The following is a 20,934-nucleotide window of genomic DNA, read 5'->3' on the forward strand; positions in this document are numbered from 1 at the left end:
ATTGCATTTAAGAAACGGGGTCTGGCTTTCCACAGGAAAGAACTACGTTTAGAACAGGTGCGTTACAAACAGCAGGGCGAGTTAATACGAGAGCCAGAGAGATGAGGAAAGGTTTATTACAACTTAATTCCGCATAATTTAAAAAAAAAAAAAATCCTTTAAAACTGTTAGCTGTAATACAAATTATTTTATAGTATAAAATCAAGTTGCCAGTGTATGTATCAGTACCACGCTTAAGGGTCTTGGGCTCCCACTGCTGACGGGCGCTCCTCGCAGCCCAGCCGGGGGGTCGGGACCCCCATCAGGTCCATCCGCTTCTTGGGGTCAGCCCAAGCAGCACCGAGGTTTTTACAGAGCAAGGCTTAGCACTCGGAGACGAAGCACGGTGAGGCTCTTCTAGTTTAAATTTCATAGAAATAGCTACAGCCGTAAACTGGAGAAAGCACTTCTACATCTAAGCGCACCTCATAACATCCTTTGGACACAGAATTCCTGAACTGCTCAGCTCCCTGTGGATGGCTTCAGCTATATTTAAAAAACCACTTGAGTATTTCAGAAATCAGTCACAAACTGAAAGAATAAACTCAATCCCTTCACAGAGAGTCTCTTTTGTGAATTAAGACATACACACTGCATTTCTATTCAGTAACAAACTGAGGAATCTTGAACAGTTCGAGAAACCCGCACAGCTTAACCCGGGTTTTCCGATCTCCTGAAAACAGACAAAATTCAGCCGTGAGACTGTGTGAAGTCTGTATTTGCTACCTGCCCACAGGAAAAAAAATAAAAGTGTGGGAGGAACGGAATGGATTGTAGACTGAAGCACTGAACTACTTAACAAAAAAAATGCATCAAGAATTGTATGGGGGGAAAAAAAGGAAGATCACACTCAGAATGCCCACTGAATGGAAAAGCTCATTGGATCTGTGCACTCCTGAAGCTCATTCTCGTGAAAAGCAGAGGGTGGAAGAAACCAGATGTCAGCCAGAAGGACTTCTGCTCCTGGCAGAAAGCAACAGAAATACAAGGCATCTACATGGCTAATAATGAGGTACTCCAAAGTCAGTAAAAAATTTTTGACGGTGTTCAAAGTTCACTTTCTGCTCATTTTCATCACTATCAGTTATTCTCCTCAGTACTGCTGTGCAATCCATTTATTAAGCAATCTAGATAGGGATAAAGTGTTCTAGCATAACGTAATCAATTCAAATAAATTGATGAAGTAGTTGAATATTATCCCACCATACTCTCTTCCAGTTAACACCAGGATGGCTGTTCTGAGAGCCTAGAGAAACAGGGGGGGGGTGCAATAATACTTGTGCACAGGATTTCTTCTGCACATATTACTGTAATCCAGTTAGGAATAACCACAAAAGATGCAGAACTAAAAGATTTCAGTACATAAAAAAGTAAAAACTTTTTAAAACAGTAGTAGCTTCAGTACAAAATTGCAAATATATGTAGCAAAAAAAAAAAAAATTTAAGAGGTGCCTGTTGTTGAAATTAAGTCTGTTTAAGAGCAGTTCAAACACATCACAAACTTTGTAAAGTACATCTCTGAATGAAGCAAAGGTTACGGGCTTGCACCAGGGCAACTAGACAGTTGATTCAGGCCTGATCAGCATTATAAAAACCATGTGCACTGGCTTAAATAAATACATTTTAAACATTATAAACTCTATTTACTCAGTTACTGAAATTTACCTACAGAAAATAATCTTGAATTACAAGGCACAGAGTTAATTGGTGCCTGCAAGTCAAGCCCACCCTAAAGGCCTACTACTAAAGTAAAGGCAGAACATGGTGAGTAGAGGTTACCTCACTGAAATACTCCTACACCCTCACAGTCTGCAGGGCACTGCGGTAGGAGCCACATCTGGAACTGCACTTCTATGCATGCAAAAGATGCAAAGACACTCCAGGCAATGGCACTTGGTGAAGAAAAATAAGCAGAGTCTCTAGGCTTCTGCAAACATCATGTATAATGGGTGTTTTGGTGGTGCCTGCAATCAGGCAATGTTTGGAACTCGTTGTTGGCTCACTGGCCACATATACCAGTATTTGGATTAACTGAAGTTTATAATCTATGGGTTGCAGTTTGCTAAAGCAGTACCAGTACAAGCATACCTCAGATATACAAAAATTGCAGTTAGTGTCAGCATCAGTTACATCAGCTGAAGAAAGGCACATCCTCTTCAAAGAGGGGAATTAGGGCACAAATAAAAATGTTTCTATCCACCTGGTATTTTTGCCCATATCAGATAAAGCAAGGTCAAATTAACACAAGATCCCTAATAACCTTGTTGATGTATCTTCTGTCATCTTGCTAAAATGAGGCTTTTTTTCTGCCCAGGGTATACACCAGTGCAGTTTTGTATGTGTGGGAATCACAAGAAAGCAAGTTCTGAATTACCAATTGAGGCTGCATCCGGACAAAGACAGCACTGTCAACTTCAGACAACAAAGCCCAGTCCAGCACCATTGGTTTCACACAAAGTATCTTTGAAGCATGCTGCTTTCATACCACCAAGCTGCAAGGTTAAGTCTAAGGAAGGTTTCATGCGCTCACTCCTCAGCTGGTTCCAGAATCACACATAAAGAACAGTGCACATCCTGAAAATAAAAGCCAGCTGCCACTCACTAGAGCTGCTAAAGAAAGTTAAAGAGTATGTAAATAGAACTTAAGTTAAAAGAGTTTATAATAACTGATCACCTAGTAGAAAGGAGAAAACTGCCCAGGTAAACCTATCCAGTGACTGGCTAATTATTATAAATTTAACTGAAATCATCAGTGAATTGTCAGGAAGAAACGAGGGCTCCTGTAAACAGAACCTCCCAATTTTCTGTCAGTGTTCTCCCAGAAAAAACAAGAAAGGAATTTGCTGTACAAATCTCAGGTGGTAGCCCCAAGAACATTAAGAAGTGAAGCAATTAATTCCTCAAGAGCAAACGAGCTGCTATCAAGTCTCTGGGATTCATCAAAGGGATCACACTGAAAAAAATCTCGGTTTGAGAAGTGTCACCCCAACTATCTCAGTCCAAGAAGGTAACTGTTAGATTTATTCTCAGGATGAAAAGTCTCTCTGGAGAGTGAAATAAAAACTCAGTTTAGAAGATTAGGGAAGACTTGCATCTAAACTACTCTTCCACCTCTTCAATTCAAAAGTATGAAAATCACCCATTTGAGTGATTCATCATTATCCTAAGTTCTTTACATTAGGAGAAATGAGCTCCTGCTTCTATTAATAAAATCATTGCAGGTGTTCCCTGGGTCTTGCTCATTGCATTAAACACACCTTACGCTAACTCTTCATATAAACTATCACAATTCACTATAAGGTGAATCTCAGTAATATTTCAGGCATTTTTGCATGTAAACAAATTGTTTTCAAGCTTTAAATTGACAAATTAAAACAACTGGACAGCCAGACTTCTGTTTGTAAAAGAAATTCAATCAGTAAATAAGGGATGGAAAAAGCAGCAGCTACGCTTAAAGCAAAATTATCAGAATTTGTGCTTTTCAGCAAATCTAGTAACTGATGGCTATCTAGTAAAGAAGTCTGGCTTCAGAGAAGTCCCTTCTTTTACTTTCCTCCACTAAATAAGGACAGAAGTCAAGTGATCCCTGGAGAAGCTGGAGACTGGAACTTTAGAAATAAAGTAGATATTTGACCTCTCAGTTGGAAAGAAAAACTGTTCTGTTTCAGTTTCCCTGAAGCAATAAGACTGCAAGAATATTCGTTGCATAAACCATTTCTGCTTACAGCTGTTAGTGCAAGATGCAAATCTTCAATTTAACTCATCATTCAAGAGCCCTCCAAGATTCTAGTCAATATTCAGCTTCGAACATCCATCACCCAAGGTAACTACAATAGGACACATTTTCTTGTGTTCTTCTTTGTCACAGGATACAGAACTGCACGCACAGCTTCAGCAAACACCTCCCGAACACCCTCCTGATTCAACGCTGAGCACTCCAAATATTTGACTGCTCCGATTTGTTTAGCCAGCGAAGTCCCCTGCTGTGGGGTAGTGGGAGCCAAGCTTTGCTCTTTCAACTTTTTAACTGTTTCCAGGTCATTTCTCAAGTCTCTCTTTGTGCCCACTAAAAGAATGGGAACATTCGGACAGTGGTGAGAAACTTCAGGATGCCATTTGTGCCTCACATTTGCATAGGAAGAGGGACTACCAATGGAGAAACAGATGACAAATACATTGGTTTGAGGATACGAGAGCGTGCGCAGGCGGTCATATTCCTCCTGGCCTGCAGTGTCCCAGAGATTGAGGCTAACTGTCCGGCCATCAACAGTCATTTGGGCACTGTAGTTGTCAAACACAGTAGGGATGTACTCTTCTGGGAAGGCATTGGTGGTATAGCTGATGAGAAGACAAGTTTTTCCCACAGCGCCATCTCCAACAACTACGCACTTTATAGTCTGCATTCTTCACCCAGAAACTAAGTCCTGCACAAAGCAAGAAAAAAAAAAAGTTAGGAAAAGCACACTCAATGATCATCGTTTTAAAAATAAGCTTTAGCAAGTGTTTTTAATATTGCTAACTATTTCTTATCACAGCTAGGCACACTCAAGTGTCTCAGAAGCCATTATGAAGAGCTCACAATAGTGAAATGGAGATGCAATGAGTTGAGAGCTCAGTGACAACTGGCGGCATTCCAACCACGTAAGTACAAATTAGCCAAATTCCCACAGTCTTGCCTTACTGCCAGACAGTTTCCCACAGGCAGAGGGACAAGTCCTTAGAGGTACCTGCAAGTGGAAAGGGATCGTGACCTCAGACATAGTAACAAGATACTCTGTCATTTGTAGGTTCACACACACCCCTCTGTAGATACACACCCTCCAAAATTTACAATTCTTGTCTACTTGGCCTACTGCCTGAACAGTTTACCACAAAGAAAGGTCCAAAAATTATATAATAAACCAAGATACCTATTGCCGGGCTGCACTGCTACTGTTTACTATAGTAATTCACTCAACTCGGGACCAATCGGACCTTGAGAAACTGCATTACTTGGAGGACACCAGATGAAAGGTTCAGAAAGTAACATGTTCAAGAAAAGCTGTTCTTTGAAATATAACTAACCATAGTACCCAGATTAGAATACATAAAGAATTTTTCTGAAGAAGCCAAGAACAGATTATTCTCACTAATCAGTGACAGAACAAGCAGAACTTAATAGGCTTGAGCTACAATAAAGCAAAGCTTAGACTGACCATTAGAAAAATACATGCTGTAAAGATCAGCAAACAGCCTTCCTAGGCAGACTGGGGAATTGTTACAGGAGATATATGACACCTAAAGGCCTCCCTATACATTTCCTGATATGCAAAGAAGGTTTGATAATCAAATGGATATAGCCTAAAATGGAATTAATTCTAAACTTTCATAAGATGAACAGCAGGAACTTTGAAAAGCAGTCATTTGCTGTACATTTGTTGTACACTGGAGCTTCCACTGCTAGCCTGAACAAGAAGGAACTTGCATCTGCCTTCTCACCCAAATGCCTTTGAGGTACTATCAGTAATCCTCAACTTGCAACCAGCAGCAAATATGCTGCTTCAAACCAGAAGAAACAAATAGTGGGAGGAGCTACATTGCATATTTCAGAAAGATCACAGCTCTGACACCATCAATACAGCAAAGAGAACAATAGGAAAATGAGCAATAGTTAAGTACTTCGCTTCTAAAAGTCATGAAACCCCCTCCCTCCAAACTCCTCTTCAGGACCACCCAAACAAATCAGCAACTCATTAGCATTTAAGTCTCAGCTTTGTCCTTTTTGACAGTCTTTATCTGTATTCACATACTGCTGTCTTCCCACTGGGAGCACACAAGATTCTTCTGTACTAAGTGAAAACAGACTACCTCGAGCTTTGGCACAAAGCTGCAACTGGAGTATTATCACCTGTGGCCACTACACCATACAGTGCTTAAGGGAGTGCCAATGTATGTACGTACACACTACTGAAAACCAATCAGTACTGGGAAGCAGTGCAGAAACCTTGCTCCAGAAAGACCCAGCAGGACATTGGAGAGGAAGAATTTGGAGGAAAACAAGCAGGAGGAACATGCAGCAGCAGTTTACCCTTGTTGAAAATGGCAGAAATTACATTCCTAAAACAACATGAATCGCCTGAAGTCTGGCAAGTACTTTTGAGCTTTGGCAGAAAAGCATACATGTGAGTTTCATCACACATCAAAAAAAGAAGTCATCCCATTTCAAGGCTCCAGACAAATGTAAGGAGAGATGTGTATGCAACTGCATATTGTAAAGGTAATCAGTAAAATGAAAACAGCACTGACCAGCAAAAGCTGAAAGCAGGACTGCATATGTTATTCCAGAACAGTTGCACCAAGATCTTCATTTAACAGGGCTAGGGGAAAAGAAAAAAAAAAAAAAAAGAGAGAGAGAAAAAATAGGTAAGTTCTGTCAAATTAGAGGCTTAGAAACACTTCTTGCATTTTGTAAACCCCAAAGTTGAAACCCCTTTTAATACAAAATCACTTAAAACATTACAAATGAAACATTTTTAGCATTATTATTAATAGAGGTTGAACACTGTTACTGGCAGCATACAATACAACATAATGTTTCTGAACACAAAGGGGCTAAGTGCTACAAGCAAACAGTGACAGAAAAGACATGTATTTTAATACTGTAACACCGTTCTACCTGAAGATGCAACTGTAACTCCCCACCCTAGTCTCCACAGCTGCTCTCCCTGCGGGGCAGATCACTGCCTGCTTTGAGACAGTGCCACGCTCTCTCCAGCAGCGAGGCCGCCCTCAGAAGTTTCCCAACCCTGTTTCCCCTTCCCGCCCAGGTAGCTCGCCACCTCCTCAGCTATGACCACACACTGAAAAACAGCGAGGAGTTGTTTCACCCAGTTTACCAGGTAGTACCACAACCAACTGTGTTGGTACAACCAAGCCGGTGGTAGCGTGTGGTGGGAATGAATCACGGGGGAGGAACGCCGTATGCCGCTGTTGCTGCCAAAGTACCACTGGACTGCAGCACAGAGGGCAGGTTTTAAAGCTCATTCCTGCATTTACTTCAAACCACTGAAGTACTAGAAGACGCTGTGTCAGAAACCTTAGTGGTGACCAACAATTCCAGAGAAAATGTTTTTTTTTTCCAAATGAACTATCTCTGCAACAGGCAGCTATTTTGATCAGTCAATAACCAGTGACATTACAGAGATGGCAGAACTAAGTCAGCTGGATACGTGCAATAAAAACTCAACTATAGCAACAAAAGTCTCATGGTGAATGAGATACATGAAGCCTTTTATATGCCCAGTTCCTAGTTTCTAAAATAAACAAAAAAATCGCAAAGACTTAGAAACAGATCTCTCTACAACACAAACCATGAGCTCCCCCCAAGGGCTTACACCTCTATGCATTTCTGTCCAGAGCTTTTCACAGAAAGACAGGGTATCCCAGAATTGCACCCCTACCTACACACACCCGACACTGATATCTGGAGGGTCATCACACCGATACTGTAAGACAACACAGGCAGTTTCATATATTGGTAAACTATAAAGCCACGCCTGTCCCATACCATCAGCAGCTAAAACAGCTTGACCCAACCCAAGGTAAAGTTTCTAAAGAAAGTGTGTTACCCAAAGATTATTTTGTTGGGGCTTTAATTAAGAGGTCATTAGAGCTTTCAATTCAGAGACGTAGTAAGGTAACAAAAAAAGCTGGAACACAAATGCTCTTTCACAGTATTAATATCTTGAATTACCTAAGGCTTGGATTTTAGAAAACCAACATTTGCAGTAGGAAGTAACTCCATGCAAACATGCCAAAGCATCAGGCTAAGTATGAACTACACAAATACAATTAAAGAGCTTTGTAGGCTTTCAAGTATGCTTCTCTGCAGGGCTCCTTTAAAGGAGGTTGTCTTAGCTGAAAGGAATTGTGTGGCATATGCAATACAGAAAAACAAACACACACCAGGCAGGATACACATTATTTAGCACTGAAACACAAAATTTAGATAATTTCATCCAAAAAAGAGTAGAAAGAAGCTCCTACACTCCAGAAACCTGTATGTTGTGAGCAGGTGTAGTTTGGTTAAAGATTTACATATGGAAGACAGAGGGGTTTTTAATTTAAGCCACAACCAAGCAAACAACATTACCTCCATCAGGCTTTTTCTATTAAGAAAATCGCTTTGTTCAAAATATATGAAGTTTCTGTTTATTTTTTCTTGTAAATAATTTGCTTAGCAATAAAATTCTCATAAGATAGCAAGACACTGGTGTTCAAGTTGCATGGAAAATACTTTTTATTTCTCAAACACCCTTGAACTTGCCACTGCATGCTATCTGAATACAAATATATGCTGAAGAAAAACCAAATTACAAGCAAACATTACCAAGAGCAGGAAAATTGGTTTAGGGTTTGTTTGGGGGTTTTTTTTGTGAGCTTCAAAAGAATTTTTGGGGAAAACTTTAGAGAGAAAAGCTCCACGTACAACAGGTAACAAGAACTGAAAAAGAGAAAAACACAGATTAACATGTCATCACATCAAAACCAAGACTTAGAATTTAGAAACAGAAAGCTGGGCACAAGCTTCAAAGTCAAGTTTAAAGGTTACTTAGGGAGAGAAAGGAGTGAATGAAAAGTCCAAAGTGGTGAGAGGTAATTCGGGTGCTTTCTCCTGCCAGAGAAAGTACTTTCATTACAGTTAAGGTGGAAGATCATCAGAACATGAAGAGTTCTAGCAGTTATAGCAGAATGAAAAGAATTTTCAACAAACAAAAATAACCCCAAACAAACCTGAACACCCCAAAAAGAAATGTGCAAAAATACATAAATGAGACTTATTTCTATCTTGCACATCAGTGCCTCTGAATTAGAAAACTGGCATTCCTGTGTAGGTTAGTTTCCTTCTCAGAAGATGCTGCAAAGCCTGCCTTTGCTGCCTGCACACCTGGCACTTCCTCTGGAATCTGCAAGATTTCAATCGACGTGTCAAGACATCATCTGGAGACCTGCTCCCGTTCTGACCTAATTACATATTTTCTAGTATCATTAACATGGACAGCTTGCTCTCCTATAACCCAGGCAGATATTTGCTGCGGAAATTCACTATTTGGAGTCCGCTCCCCCTCCCCACAAAGCTATCATAAGTGAAATCACAGAATAATTTAAAGTTGCATCAACATTTTTTTGTGGGAGAGAAAAAACTTCTGGATCTTCCCTTAAATACTTCTGAAGAAAAGTTTCCTGTCTGGCAAGAAAAGGAAGAAAAGAGTGACAGAAAACTGAAAGGAAACATGAACCTGAATTCTTCTGGGGCTTTCTAGATTTATGCTTTTTATACTCCGGCACTACAAAAAATTCTTGGCAGAGGAACTACTTCTTAGCAGGATATGTCTCTGCCCTTGCTACGTTAACACCAGATGCCTCTTTTTTAGCTGGGTTTTACCTTTGATAATGCTCTTTGATAACCTCATTTTCACAGAATTTTGTCGGGTTTTCAGTATCTCTTTCCAGTTTGTACAGGGCCCCATTTTGGCCAAAAATGAGCAGAAAACACACCAGAAGTTCAGCCCAAATCACCTGTACCACACTGTGTCGTTCTGTTCAGTAACCACCTTTGATCCAACCCTCCCTGTTTTGCAGGCTCAGAAGTTTGATACTGCTTTATCAGGAGCAAGCAGAAGCAGAAGTTAAGAAATCTAAATGACTTAATTGCTCCTCTTTCAGTAACAAAAACTAGATCAGAGATGATTCACTCTGTCCGCCTGATACGTGAGATCGGGCAGAAACTTTCAACAATTGGGTGGAGAAGGCAGTTCTAAGTATATCCTACCATCCTCACCCACGCAAAGGAGTTAAAAGATTTTTCACGTGCATAGCTTCGGCACCAGACCTGACAGGGAAGAGAAAGGGGCTCTCAGAAATTTAATCAAGACTGTGTTACTATTCCACAACAGCTCAGCTTACTCGCCATTGTTTTAGGCAGGGCCAAATGAATGGACAAGTGCCAGACCTTTAGAATGCATGCCAAGAAAGAGTAAAACAGTTAAATAGGAGTCCTCATCCCTAATACCCTTCAGCAATGAATGACCTACTTGGACTTCTCAGTGCCTTTCAAAGTTTTCACCACGGTTTCTGTCCTGTCATTTACCTGCAAGAGAAACAAAACACACAGCAACAGCCTGAGTGGCAGCAGAGGGGGGAAAAAAAAATAAAAATCAACAAGTCAAGCCAGACTTCAGCTGCACAGCAGGAACCATGCAGTCCACCACCCAGAGCTCCACGTGAACAGCAGAATCAAGGAAGCTCACTTTCTGCAGAGCTCTGCTGGAGGTTCAGCTCCCAAGCACATATTGCTGACACCTAACAAGAGCACAGTTCTCAGTGGTTGTTCCCTCAGTGTGAATATTAGAAAGGCCTTATCCCTTTTGGCACAAAAAGTCATTTCAAACACATAAAAGAAACCACCCAAAACCTTTCATATAATGTTTTTAAAACCTCTACCCCTGTCAAATTAGGCTGAAATTGGTTTATCAATTTAAGTGGGTTTTTTTTCAGGGATGAAACAGACATAAGCTTTACCACCTAAGCAGTATTTCTTAGGGAACCACAGTGAAAATGAAGTGGTCTGCATGAGGTATTTGAGCACCTCAACCACACAAACCTCAGTGCATCAACATTCTTACTACAGGCACTCATATTCCAGATTTTATAGGAGAGCAATCGTATTAGTGAACAAATATCAGTGACCTCAAATTCTATGAATCCAAGATTATGTTTATTGGATAATAAATATTTCCAAATGGCATTAGAAAGAAGCTCGTGAAACAGCTGCACAGCTGTGAAATAACACCACACCAAGGTGCAGCTGCACAGACATACAGGAACTAAAAACTAGAACTTCAGTAGATATCTGAATCCCCAGTATATGAATGTGACATTCATCCTGCCATAATCAAAAGCTGCAGAGTATTAAACTTGACGTTCCTCCTGCAACCACATGCAGAAGCATGGATTCATCGAGGCAGGTACCCTTCACAGTGTATTTGTCCTGGTTACGTTTCACAGGTGAGCATAAAAGTGTAAAACCAGGAGCTGGGACTGCAGGGTTCTGTGCCCAGATCCACTACACACTTCCTGGGTGCCACAAATAACTTGCAGAAGTCCTGGATATGACAGTCAATTCATAAAAAGTGCGTAACATATGTCCTTCCTACCTTTTATAGATTCTGCTACGGCCTTATTCATTACCGTTGGCTAAAAGAAAAAGAGACAGTACCTCAGACATTAGGTTCTGTGAAGAGTCGCATTAAGCGCATCGCAGGACAAAATGATAAATCCAGTTAAAGCATCCCTGATTCCTATTTGAGGTGGAAAAAAACCCCAACTCTTAGTCTATCTTCGTATCATCTTTTGTCATTTGACATTCACCAGGACTCTAAACGCTCTTTATTTTAAGAAAAGTTGTAACAAAGCCACTGTTGTATTTGAAGGGCAATGTCTATACCGGGAAAATCTGACTTTTCCTCGAGAAAAAAGTCCACATACACCGATCAGTCTCTTTGATTTCTCCTCCCCTGCCCCCTAATTTCACCGGGGCGGGGGAACCAAACCAACAAACCCCCCAAAAATACACTCGGTCAATCAAGAACAGTTTTCAGATGTGTCTTTAAATTATTTTGATACAATGAGTTAAAGCGTGCACTCAGTGTATACTGTACCATGGCTTACGTGCTATAATATTGCAATGTTTGCCAGTCTCATTTGCATCAAGTATCACAGTTCTAAAAATTCGGGAGAAGTTACCAGCAGCAAGGAGTCTCTCAGCACAGTTTATCAGACTTGCACATACAGACATGGGAAAGTTAAAAAAGAAAAAAATTCCTTCTAAAGGTATGGATCCTTATATGAAAGACTAAACTGTGTGAAAACACCTTGTACTCCAAAAAAAATCACAGCCTCATCATGAAAGCAAATCAAACTTCACATTCGGTTTTCTCTGACTAATTACAGACCACATATTTCATTGTTTTTCCAAGACCTCTGTAAAGGTCGTTCTAAGAACAACATTTAAAAGCATCTTCTTTGATGGAAATAGTAAGCTAAAATACCAAATATGACTCATAAGCTTAAGCTCCCTATAGAAAAACTTGTGTGCTGCTGAATACTGGCAAACTGGCCAAACAGAGCCTTTATGCTATGTATTTTACATTCAACACAGAAGAGAACATAAGCTTTTTAAAATCAAAATATAAGCTTGCAACAAAGAGCACACAGCTAATGATGCTGGCACAAGGAGCACCACACTCCAGCACAGGACACGTGTTGCAAGCATAAGGTACACATAAAGAACAAAAGCATTTAGAGCCTTTTTATAACTCAGAGTAAATATGATGGGAATCACAAGTGTTTATAAAGAGTAAACAGATACCGACTATTCATTAGCTCTTAAAAAAAAAAAAAAAAAAAAGAACAAAGGGACATCAAATTAATTCAAAAAGAGTGAGATTTGGAACAAATAAAAGGTAGCATTGCTTCTCAGGGTTTGAGGTTAAACTAGGAATTCCTTAGTACAGGATGTTACAAATACTGAAAATTTATAGTACTCAAGAAGAGAACCGTTAAGGTTATGAAAGAGACCTCTGTAGTGGCTGTTAAATGAGACAATACCTGTGACTCCTGAATCCCCTCAGCACTCAAAATATGTTAGGCCACTACCTTACTTCACTATTCCTGAAACAATTTGGCAGTTTTTAGAGAGCAGACCAAACACGACTACTCTTACGTATATCTGCAAAGGAAAATCCACTTTCAGCACTAAACACGAGACCTTTCGAAAAGGCTAACTCATCATGGGCCAACCTTTGATTACATCCACTGAGAGAAGAGATCGCCTTAAATTTGTCACGGTACTCCTAACGCGGATTAGCATCAGCCTGACTTGAGCCCAGCCCAGCCCAGCCCAACCCTCGGACACTGCGGAAGAGGGAAGCGCAGGACCTGCCCACGGGGCCATTCCCGCCTCCCGCGCATCCCGGAGCCAGAAAAGCGACCGGAGAACAGCTTGTTCCAGAGCTTCCCCCTCCCCCTACACCTCGGGGCCCCCCGAGGAGCACATGCACCTCCACGAACACCGCCGGGCGCGGAAGCCGGGACCGGCATCTTATTTCCCGCAGCCTCTGGAAACGAAGAGAACAACACGCCCCCGGGAGGCCGAGGGGGTGATCACCCCGCTACCCCCAAGCTCGCCCTTCCCTCCGCCGCAGCCGGCTGCCTCGCCCGCGGCGCCGGTGCCGAGGACCCGCGGGCAGCCCGCGAAGAGCCTCCCCCGGGAAGGGAACTGCGGCCGCCGCGGCTACCGAGCCGGGAGAGGCCGGGCCCTGGCCGCCGCCCGGCTGACAGCGAGGGTGGCGGCGGCCGGGCGCGGAGAATCCCCCTCCCCAGCGCGCCGCCCGCCCCGGCCTCCACCCGCGCGTCCGCCCGGCGGCAACGCTGCGGAGAAACACCCCGAGCTACGCGGGGATGCCCGGGGCCCGCGGAGGCCGCTCCCTCGCCGCCGGGCCCGCGGCCGCCGCACCTCAGGTCACCTCACGGCCCCTCAGGGCCCGCCGCGGGCCGCGCCGCCCATCCGCCCGCCGCCCGCCCCGCGCTCACCCTCCCGCGCCGCCGGCGGCCGCTGCTGCTCCCGGGGCGGCGGCGGCCCCTCGACCCGGCCGCACCCCGGCGCCCGCCCGCCCCCGCCGCGCGCACGCGCCCCGCGCCCGCCGCGCGCAGGCGCCCTCCGCCCCGCCGCCGCCCCCGGAGGGGCCGCCAGGGGGCGCCGCCGCCGGCGGGGGGGGGGGAGAGCTCTGCGCGGCCCCTCCCGGCGCGGCGGGAGGCCCGGCCCGCTGCCGGGCTTCAGTACCTGGATGTTTTAGGACAGTCGGCGGAGGGGTGGGCGCCGCCCTCCGCCCGCCCCCTTGGCGGCGCTGGGAGGTGTCACACGGCGAAACCCCCTCGGGGATCCCCCGCCACCGCCGGCCGCCTCGTCTGTTAGTCAGTACCGGCCGCTCGCACCCGGGCAGTCTCAGGCCTGGAAAGGTCTTTGCAGAGGCGGCCGGCACGTCGCCGCGGCAGCCGCAGGCAGCCATGACTCTTCCCTCGTGCCCACGGTCGCCATCTCCCTCCAAACCGCTCGGGCCCGGCTCCCCTTTCCCGCCCAAGAGGGAGTGAGGTGGCGTAGGGGCTTAAGCTGGGCTCACCCTGCTGCCCCGGGGTTCTGCGCCCCCCAGAACCGGCAGGGTCAGGCGGGACACCCGGGCTATGAGCACCCCCGGCCCCTTGGGGGCCTGAGGTGTAGGCAAGAGGGCACAGGAGAGACAGGTGGCAGGGTTCAGCCTGCGGATGTTTCTTAAGCGCCTATCAGGAATTTCAGAGTATAACCTTTGCTCTGGGTTTTTATTACTTGCCCCTTCTGACCGGGGGAGAGGGCGTGCTGCAGCCTGCACGCAGCTCTGGGCTGGCTCTGCTCCTCTGGAGCTCAGCTGCTGAAGCACTTGACTGTCAGTTGCTTGGTGTTCCCATGTCCAGCTCCTCATCTTCCTCCTCCGACCAGCTCAAGCTGTCATCCGAGTCCTCCCCCTGCACTGCCCCGGACATCTCTGCGTTGGCAGCTTCCTTCTCCTGCTCGCCCCGGGAGTGTGACCTGCTTTGGGGGAGCTCCAGCTTGGCCCAGGAGCCCGGGCTGGCTTTACAAAGTGTGATCTCCACCTTGGTAGGGACCATGCTCACAAAGCTCTTCTCTATTGCGATGACCTAGAGAGGGAAAGGTGTGGTGAGCTGGGCAGGGGAGGGCAGGCACCACATGCTCATCCTTCCCCTTTCTGGCAGAGCCCTGCCAGAGGAGAAGAGAGGAGAGGAGAAGAGAAGGAGAAATCTCTCCTGTGCCAGGAGACAGAGTGGGATGAAACCTCAGCTTCAGCTGAGCTTAACAATATTACATCTAAGCAGCACTGCAATGCTGGTACAGAGCTCAGGAGAGCTCAGCTAGCCACAGCCACGTGCATGGCTGCGGTACAGCCCTCTCCCCACGGCAATGAGCTGTGCTGAGACACAGGCATACCCACAGCCGGCAGCACGCTCTGCTGTCTGCGGGCAGAGGCAGCACACGCCAGAAATAAAGGCAAAAAATGCACATGCAAATTCCTGAGCATCACTGCTCCTCCACAGCCAGCAAGCAGCTGAGAAATCAGAGAGCTAGTCTCACCCCTCACAGCCCTTCCTGCCCACACTCACAGCAGGACTGCAGGGGGAGGCAGGGACCTACTGGGCCAAAGACCCTTTGGAGCAGTCTGGGACCAAACCCAGAACACTTACAGAGCCATCGAGATGTCCAGCTCTGCTCTTAGTCCAGGATCAATGGGTTCAGCCACCGGCAGCCTCTGAAACAGAGGCTGCCTCCTCACAAACCCTAAGGCATTTCCCTAGCAGGGATGGCTATAAACACTGGTACCTGGGCAACCTGGCCCAGGAGCAAGAGCAAGCACAGGCTGCCTCGCAGTATTGCAGCCGAGCCCCACGCAGACTACTGGAACAGGGAAATCATAGCAAACAGGATCTTACCCCCCAGAGATCCAGTTCCGCCTGGAAAATCTTATTCCCTTCAAAGATGATGTAAACCTCAAGCTGAAAGATCAACAGAAAATTATCTGAGTGGGTAGCCAGAGCTCTTCCCCTGGACAGTGCAGTTGCCTTCCAGCACCATAACACATCCTGCATCCTGGTTTCAATGTAATAGTCTGGCAATCTCCTCAGCATCTGGGAGCATTTCACCCTCTCAAAGTATGCCAGGTTCACCTCTGCTACCAGTGGAGGGATGCAAGGCCAGAAAAGCTACCCGCTGAGGCTGAAAGCCACTGAGCCAGCGGGGCTGGGCAGATGCTGCTGTAGCAGCGAAGCCGCTGGGCTCTCAGCTCGGGGACAGCAGGTTAGCAGTGCCAACCCCAGCTGCAGCAACAGAGCAAACAGGCCATCAAAGAGCACCAGGCACCTGGTGGGGTCCTGGCTGTTGTCTCATCAAAATGAGGTACGGTGAAGGAGCACATCCCCAGCCCAGCTCTGCCAGCCCCACTCACCACGGTGCGGTTGGCTTTCACACTGCTGAGGGCGGGCAGGGGATTCTTGGCATAGACTGTCACCACCACCTGACTGCTGGTTTGATGCCAGTCCTGCCGGCATGACACCGCCTTCTTGTCCTGCCAGGGAGAGGAAACCATCACAGCATGTCATCTAGCCAAGCACACCCCAAAGAGGAAGTCTGTGCTGGAAGATGTTCCTTTGCACATCTCCTTCACAGAGCACCAGCTAAGCAAGATCAAACCCTGCCTTTCTCGCAGCTCTGCCAAGCTGTCCCGTGCAATATGGGGCATCTGTGCTGTGCTTGGGGCTGCTCCAGAATGATATGTTAAGGCCAGAGACACCTCTTTCTTGTTCCAGAGTCACTCTGCTGTGCCCAAGCTCACAGGCACTGTGCACAATAAGGAAACTTGGTCTGGAGGGCAGTGCAGGGGCTGTTGCTAGACACAGATCATGCCACCATGCTGAATTTGGGAGATAGGTGAAACGTGGTCAGTTGGGGCTCACCTTTCTCCCACAGGACCCCTACCCAGTCTGTGCCACAGGCAGCTTTGGCCCCACCAGGCATTTCTGAGCATCACCAGGAGACAGACCCCCTGCTGCCCTCTGCATTGGCAGCCAAAGAAATGCCCCAGGAGGAATCCCAGCCCCAAACTCAGGTGACAATTAGCACAAAGCATCTGCATCACAACATCACAGTTCATTCACTGCAGCCTCCTTTACATCCACTATAGTTTTTCTGCTCCAGGACAAAGAACAGACTGGGCTCAGAGGGAGTTGACTCAGAGGAACATGATGCACTTTCAGGGATATCCTGGGCTGCTCAGGTGCAACTTTCCCAGCTCAAGCCTGTTTCCAACAAAGAGCTTTCCTGGGGAAACTTACACACACACAATATGGGGAATTGAGATCTCCCCATTGCCCTGCCACACCACCACATGGCTGTGCAGGTGAGGTCCCTCCTGGGAAACAGCTGCAGAGGGAAAGCTTCATTAAAACCAAATTCAGTCATCTGCAGCCAACTGTCAAAACTTTTCAGGGTTTTTCTTGCAGAGCTTTTCCCATGCTCAGCTGCCTGTCCCTGTGCCGAAGCTTGCAGCACTGGCTATGCTGTGCCTGGGGCCAGATCCTTCCTCATTCAGCTTCCTATTGCACATCTGTCCAATGGCTGTGAGAACTGACACATTTTGTGAATGCAGGAGCAGCATTTTAAAGAGCAGATGGGTGAAGATTAGGCATTCAAACCCTGAGCAGTAATCTGTCGGCAATTATGAAAATTAAGGTAATTACATGCAGAAACCCGTGTGAATGCCGAGCAAGGGAAGGAGCACTCCTCAGATGTCAGTAATGGCACTTTGCTCACACAGTCGCCCCTGCCGAGACCCCCTTACCCCCTTCCCCATCCAGCAGTGCTGCCCGCTGCTGCAGCCTGGCTGCTCCAGGAAGGCGCTGAAGTCTGTCGTTTTGACTCTGCAGCAGCTCCAGTACTTCATCCTGGGGAGAATGGAGTGACCTGAGCAGGGAGTGCCCGCGGGAGTAGGAGAGGGGACACAGCGGCTTCAGAGTGGTGGGGGAGAGGGGCTCAGAACTAACAGCTCCCCCTGCCCACCTGTCATCCGGCGGGAGGTCACCCACGACCACACCAGCCGTGCTGCTGAGGCCACACAACCTTGCAGTGTGGTACTTTCTGCCCTCAGCAGGTCAGTGTGCTTCCCCGGTAAAGGGTTGTTTCTTACCCCTCGTGGAAGACAGGAACACCAGGATGGAAAGTACAAACCTCTGTGTTGCTCTCTGAGCCCTGGTAGATCTGTGGAGCGAGAAACAGAGGAAAGTTTTGGCTGCGCCTCTGGCATGGCATGGCACAGCCAGGCATCTGCCTGTTGGTGCCCACCCCAGCATAGGGCACAGCACGATGCCCAGTATCACCGTTTTGCTGGGTCCTGCATCTGTGAGGACTTACTCTGGGAGTATGCCCAGCTGGCAGGCTGGCACTGGTCCCTGCTCCCTGCCAGCAGGGCAGCCACCCCAGCCTCACTGGCACCCCAGTGTCACCCCCATAACCCTGGCAGCAGCCCTTCTGTATGCCCTCTCCCAAACACAGCCTGGTCCCAGCCTGGAGCTGGTCGGCACTGGGTCAGTGGGCAAGTTTGGACACCACAGAAACTTGCTCTGAGATGCAAGGGGACGTTCATCCACCCTGTCCTTTCCTCTCCTTCCAAGAGCATGTCAGTCTCATGTCCTCATCTGCCTTTTGCCTTTTGCTCCCTGCTCACTCCTCTCGGCTGCTTTCCAAGCATGTCAGCCCTCCTGCAGCTTGGTCCCTCCAGCACACACCTCAAGGCAGGCAGAGTCCTACACAAGGTGGCCTTGGGGCAAGATAGAAAGTGGACTGTGCTGCGTTAATTAAATGCAGGTGGGAATTACTCTACTGCATTTTAACAATATGCCCATATCCTGAGTATGTGATGTATTTCTGTCGTGGTTTGAGCCCAGAGGGTAACTGATCCTTATGCAGCTCGTCCCTCACTCCTTCCCCCTCAGGAATGGGGAGAAAATACAACAAAAGGCTCAAGGAATCCAGACAAGAACAGTCAATTAGCAGCAGTGAAATGTAAATGTACCACCAATCCAGGAATCTGGAAGCCTTCTGCAGGAACGTGGCTGAGAGGCGGCAGAGGGAGCAGTTCCGGATGAGCAGGAGCATATGGAGCCGATGGGCACTGCCACCTTCCACCCGCCCCACACCCTGCCCGCACCTGGTGGCAGCTGGGAGACGAGCCCCCTCACTGGAGCTGTGATGCTCCCGGCCACACAGCGCAGACCCTGCAAAGACGGGGCCCTGCCAGGTACTCACCGCCTTGCAGGCTGCATTCTTGCAGGTGGTACCAGCTCTCACCTGGGCAGCCGCCTCCCCTGTGGGAGCAACACAGCTTCAACCGAGGGCACACGCCACCCGTGCCTGCCCCCAAACCCTCCCTGCAGCCCCAGTGCCAGCTCCCCAGCTGAGCACGCACAGCCCCTGAGCAAAGCCCGTTGCAACGCACCGCTGTGATGCAGCTCTGAGGGTTTGCAGTTGGCTGAACATGCAGCACTGCCACCCTGCAGTGAACCTGCCACGTGCAACAATGCTGCCATCCATCAGCTCATCACTACCTGTGCAACTGCCCTCAGGTGCCTCATCCTTGGAGGACAGGTTCAATTTCTTCAGTGCCTGCTCCAGAGACCTGGATACTTTAATTGGCAGCAGTTGTCTTGGCTCATCAGAGCTGGGAAACAGCAGCAGCAAAGTCTGAGTGGGGTTTTTTTTCAGTTTAAGTGTCATTGCTTCTCCTAAGGAAGCAGCAGGGCAGGACAAGTGCAGAAGAAGCGGCACAGCAGGATGAAACTGTTAGTTGAGCCCATCTCACCTTGGTCTTTCCTGCCGCATCTTCTCAGCTGACTTTGGTCCTTGGAAAATAAGCTCCTCCACTGGTTTTGCCTTCGGCTTGTCTGAGGTTTCCTCTTGGCTGAAAGGCTCAGGGGGCTTCTCCTTGCTGTGAAACCCCTTTGTACATCCCTGAGCAGCAGAGGCAAGCCTGATGCCCACTCTGCCCTCTCTAACCTGGCGGCTGCTCCCAAACCCTGTGAGTTTCCATGCGCTGGTGGCTCTGTGTCCTGCAGGGATGGGGCTCTGACCCTGCACCAGAGCCGGGGCTGTGTCCACAGGGATAAGATTGTGTGGCAGCCTCACTGGGGCCATAGCAGGCAGGTCTCAGCTCTGCTGCACCCCAGCCTGGCAGCTGGAGCGCAGCGAGAGTCTCCCCCATGTCGTCAAGGCCTCTGCTGCCTCCTCCCCCCCACCCCAGGACTGCTCAGACATTCACAGCTGTGCTGGCACTTGAGGCATTTGTGTTTATCCTGCAGGATTCTGCTGGGGGATCCCAGCCCCTTCTGGCACCCTTCTCCGGGAGCGCCTGCCCTGCACTTTGGGAGCAGCACCCTTGCTTGCAGGCTCTTTGGAAGCAGATAGGATATCCCTGGCCAGCAGGGCAAAGTGGGCAGCCTCAGCACAAGATGAGGATGGGACAGGACAGAGCAGGGGCAAGGAGGATAAGACAGAGGAAGAGGGGGTGCATTTGGGCTGTTGGGTTGCTCACCTTTATGGAGAGGAACTCTGAGAAGTCTGTTGTACGTTTCTTGCAACAAGACCAGCCCTAGGCACCAGAAGATGACAAACTGGTCAGATACGGGCAATCCTGCCGGGCACAAGGTCCCTCCCTGCAGCTGCAGCCCTGACTCCTGCCCACTCACCTTCAGGGCATCATGGAAGATGGGGACACCCGGGTGATACAGGCAGGAATCTAAAAGGGAAAATCACACAGAAACTTTCAGAAGGAGCAATCCTGCCCACAAACCACCCATGATGCCTGGCAGCTCCTGAGCCAGCTCCTGCCATGCGGGCCTGCCTGTGCTGGACTCAGCTCAGGCCTCAGCAGGGCGGCCAAGGCCACAGACCAGAAAAGCAGCATGCATTCCCGCTCACCCCAGTGCAGGGCAGACTAGCCACTTACCCTTCGCGTTGTGCTCAGGATCAAACCTCTGACCACAGCCCTTGTTGTAGCACAGCGACGCCATAGCTCAGGCTACTTGCGGTGTCCTTCACTCCTTACACAAAAATCCCATGAATCTCATCCCTGTTCATGAGCCCCCCTCTGCTTCCCGCAGTTTCCAGCCCAGGCGCTGGGAGGTGGCTTTGCCTATCTTTGGAGGCAGCTGGAGGAGGTGGCTGGTAACTCGAGAGCAGGCTAAAGAAGGACATAGCAG

General features: G+C 47.8%; 2 protein-coding genes across 5 annotated transcripts; both read right to left on the bottom strand.

Annotated features, from left to right (window-relative positions):
- Nucleotides 1–97: 97 nt before the first annotated feature.
- On the bottom strand, nt 98–13,757 carry LOC141964507 (rho-related GTP-binding protein RhoG-like). Of its 4 annotated transcripts, XM_074915003.1 has the most exons (5): nt 13,672–13,747; nt 11,235–11,274; nt 10,113–10,168; nt 6,325–6,395; nt 98–4,463 (listed from the first exon to the last, which is right to left on the bottom strand). In XM_074915003.1, exon 5 carries the CDS (start codon nt 4,440–4,442, stop codon nt 3,867–3,869), a length of 576 nt encoding a protein of 191 aa, XP_074771104.1. In that variant the 5' UTR covers nt 4,443–4,463; nt 6,325–6,395; nt 10,113–10,168; nt 11,235–11,274; nt 13,672–13,747; the 3' UTR covers nt 98–3,866. The 4 variants fall into 4 exon arrangements, with proteins under 4 accessions (XP_074771104.1, XP_074771106.1, XP_074771105.1 ...); XM_074915005.1 differs by lacking the exon at nt 10,113–10,168; XM_074915004.1 differs by lacking the exon at nt 11,235–11,274 and having other exon boundaries at nt 13,672–13,730.
- A 686-nt stretch (nt 13,758–14,443) lies between these two features.
- ITGB1BP2 (integrin subunit beta 1 binding protein 2) lies at nt 14,444–20,862 on the bottom strand. The gene is made up of 11 exons (XM_074915133.1): nt 20,682–20,862; nt 20,422–20,471; nt 20,268–20,324; nt 19,539–19,687; nt 19,285–19,397; nt 18,986–19,044; nt 17,868–17,938; nt 17,523–17,625; nt 16,131–16,250; nt 15,619–15,681; nt 14,444–14,811 (listed from the first exon to the last, which is right to left on the bottom strand). The coding sequence occupies exons 1-11, from the start codon at nt 20,743–20,745 to the stop codon at nt 14,560–14,562; spliced, it is 1,101 nt and encodes a 366-aa protein (XP_074771234.1). The 5' UTR covers nt 20,746–20,862; the 3' UTR covers nt 14,444–14,559.
- Nucleotides 20,863–20,934: the final 72 nt, after the last annotated feature.

This window comes from Athene noctua, chromosome 11 (genome assembly GCF_965140245.1).
Source record: "Athene noctua chromosome 11, bAthNoc1.hap1.1, whole genome shotgun sequence".
In the NCBI taxonomy this organism is placed as follows: Eukaryota; Metazoa; Chordata; class Aves; order Strigiformes; family Strigidae; genus Athene; species Athene noctua.

Excerpts from the sequence above, each read along its gene's own strand:
- ITGB1BP2 (XM_074915133.1), bottom strand. The coding sequence starts at position 20,745 with ATGGCGTCGCTGTGCTACAACAAGGGCTGTGGTCAGAGGTTTGATCCT. Across the intron at positions 19,045-19,284 it reads ACCTGAGGGCAGTTGCACAG|GGGAGGCGGCTGCCCAGGTG; the intron begins GTAGTGATGAGC and ends TTGCTCCCACAG. Across the intron at positions 16,251-17,522 it reads ACTGCTGGATGGGGAAGGGG|GACAAGAAGGCGGTGTCATG; the intron begins GTAAGGGGGTCT and ends TCTCCCTGGCAG.
- LOC141964507 (XM_074915001.1), bottom strand. The coding sequence starts at position 4,442 with ATGCAGACTATAAAGTGCGTAGTTGTTGGAGATGGCGCTGTGGGAAAA.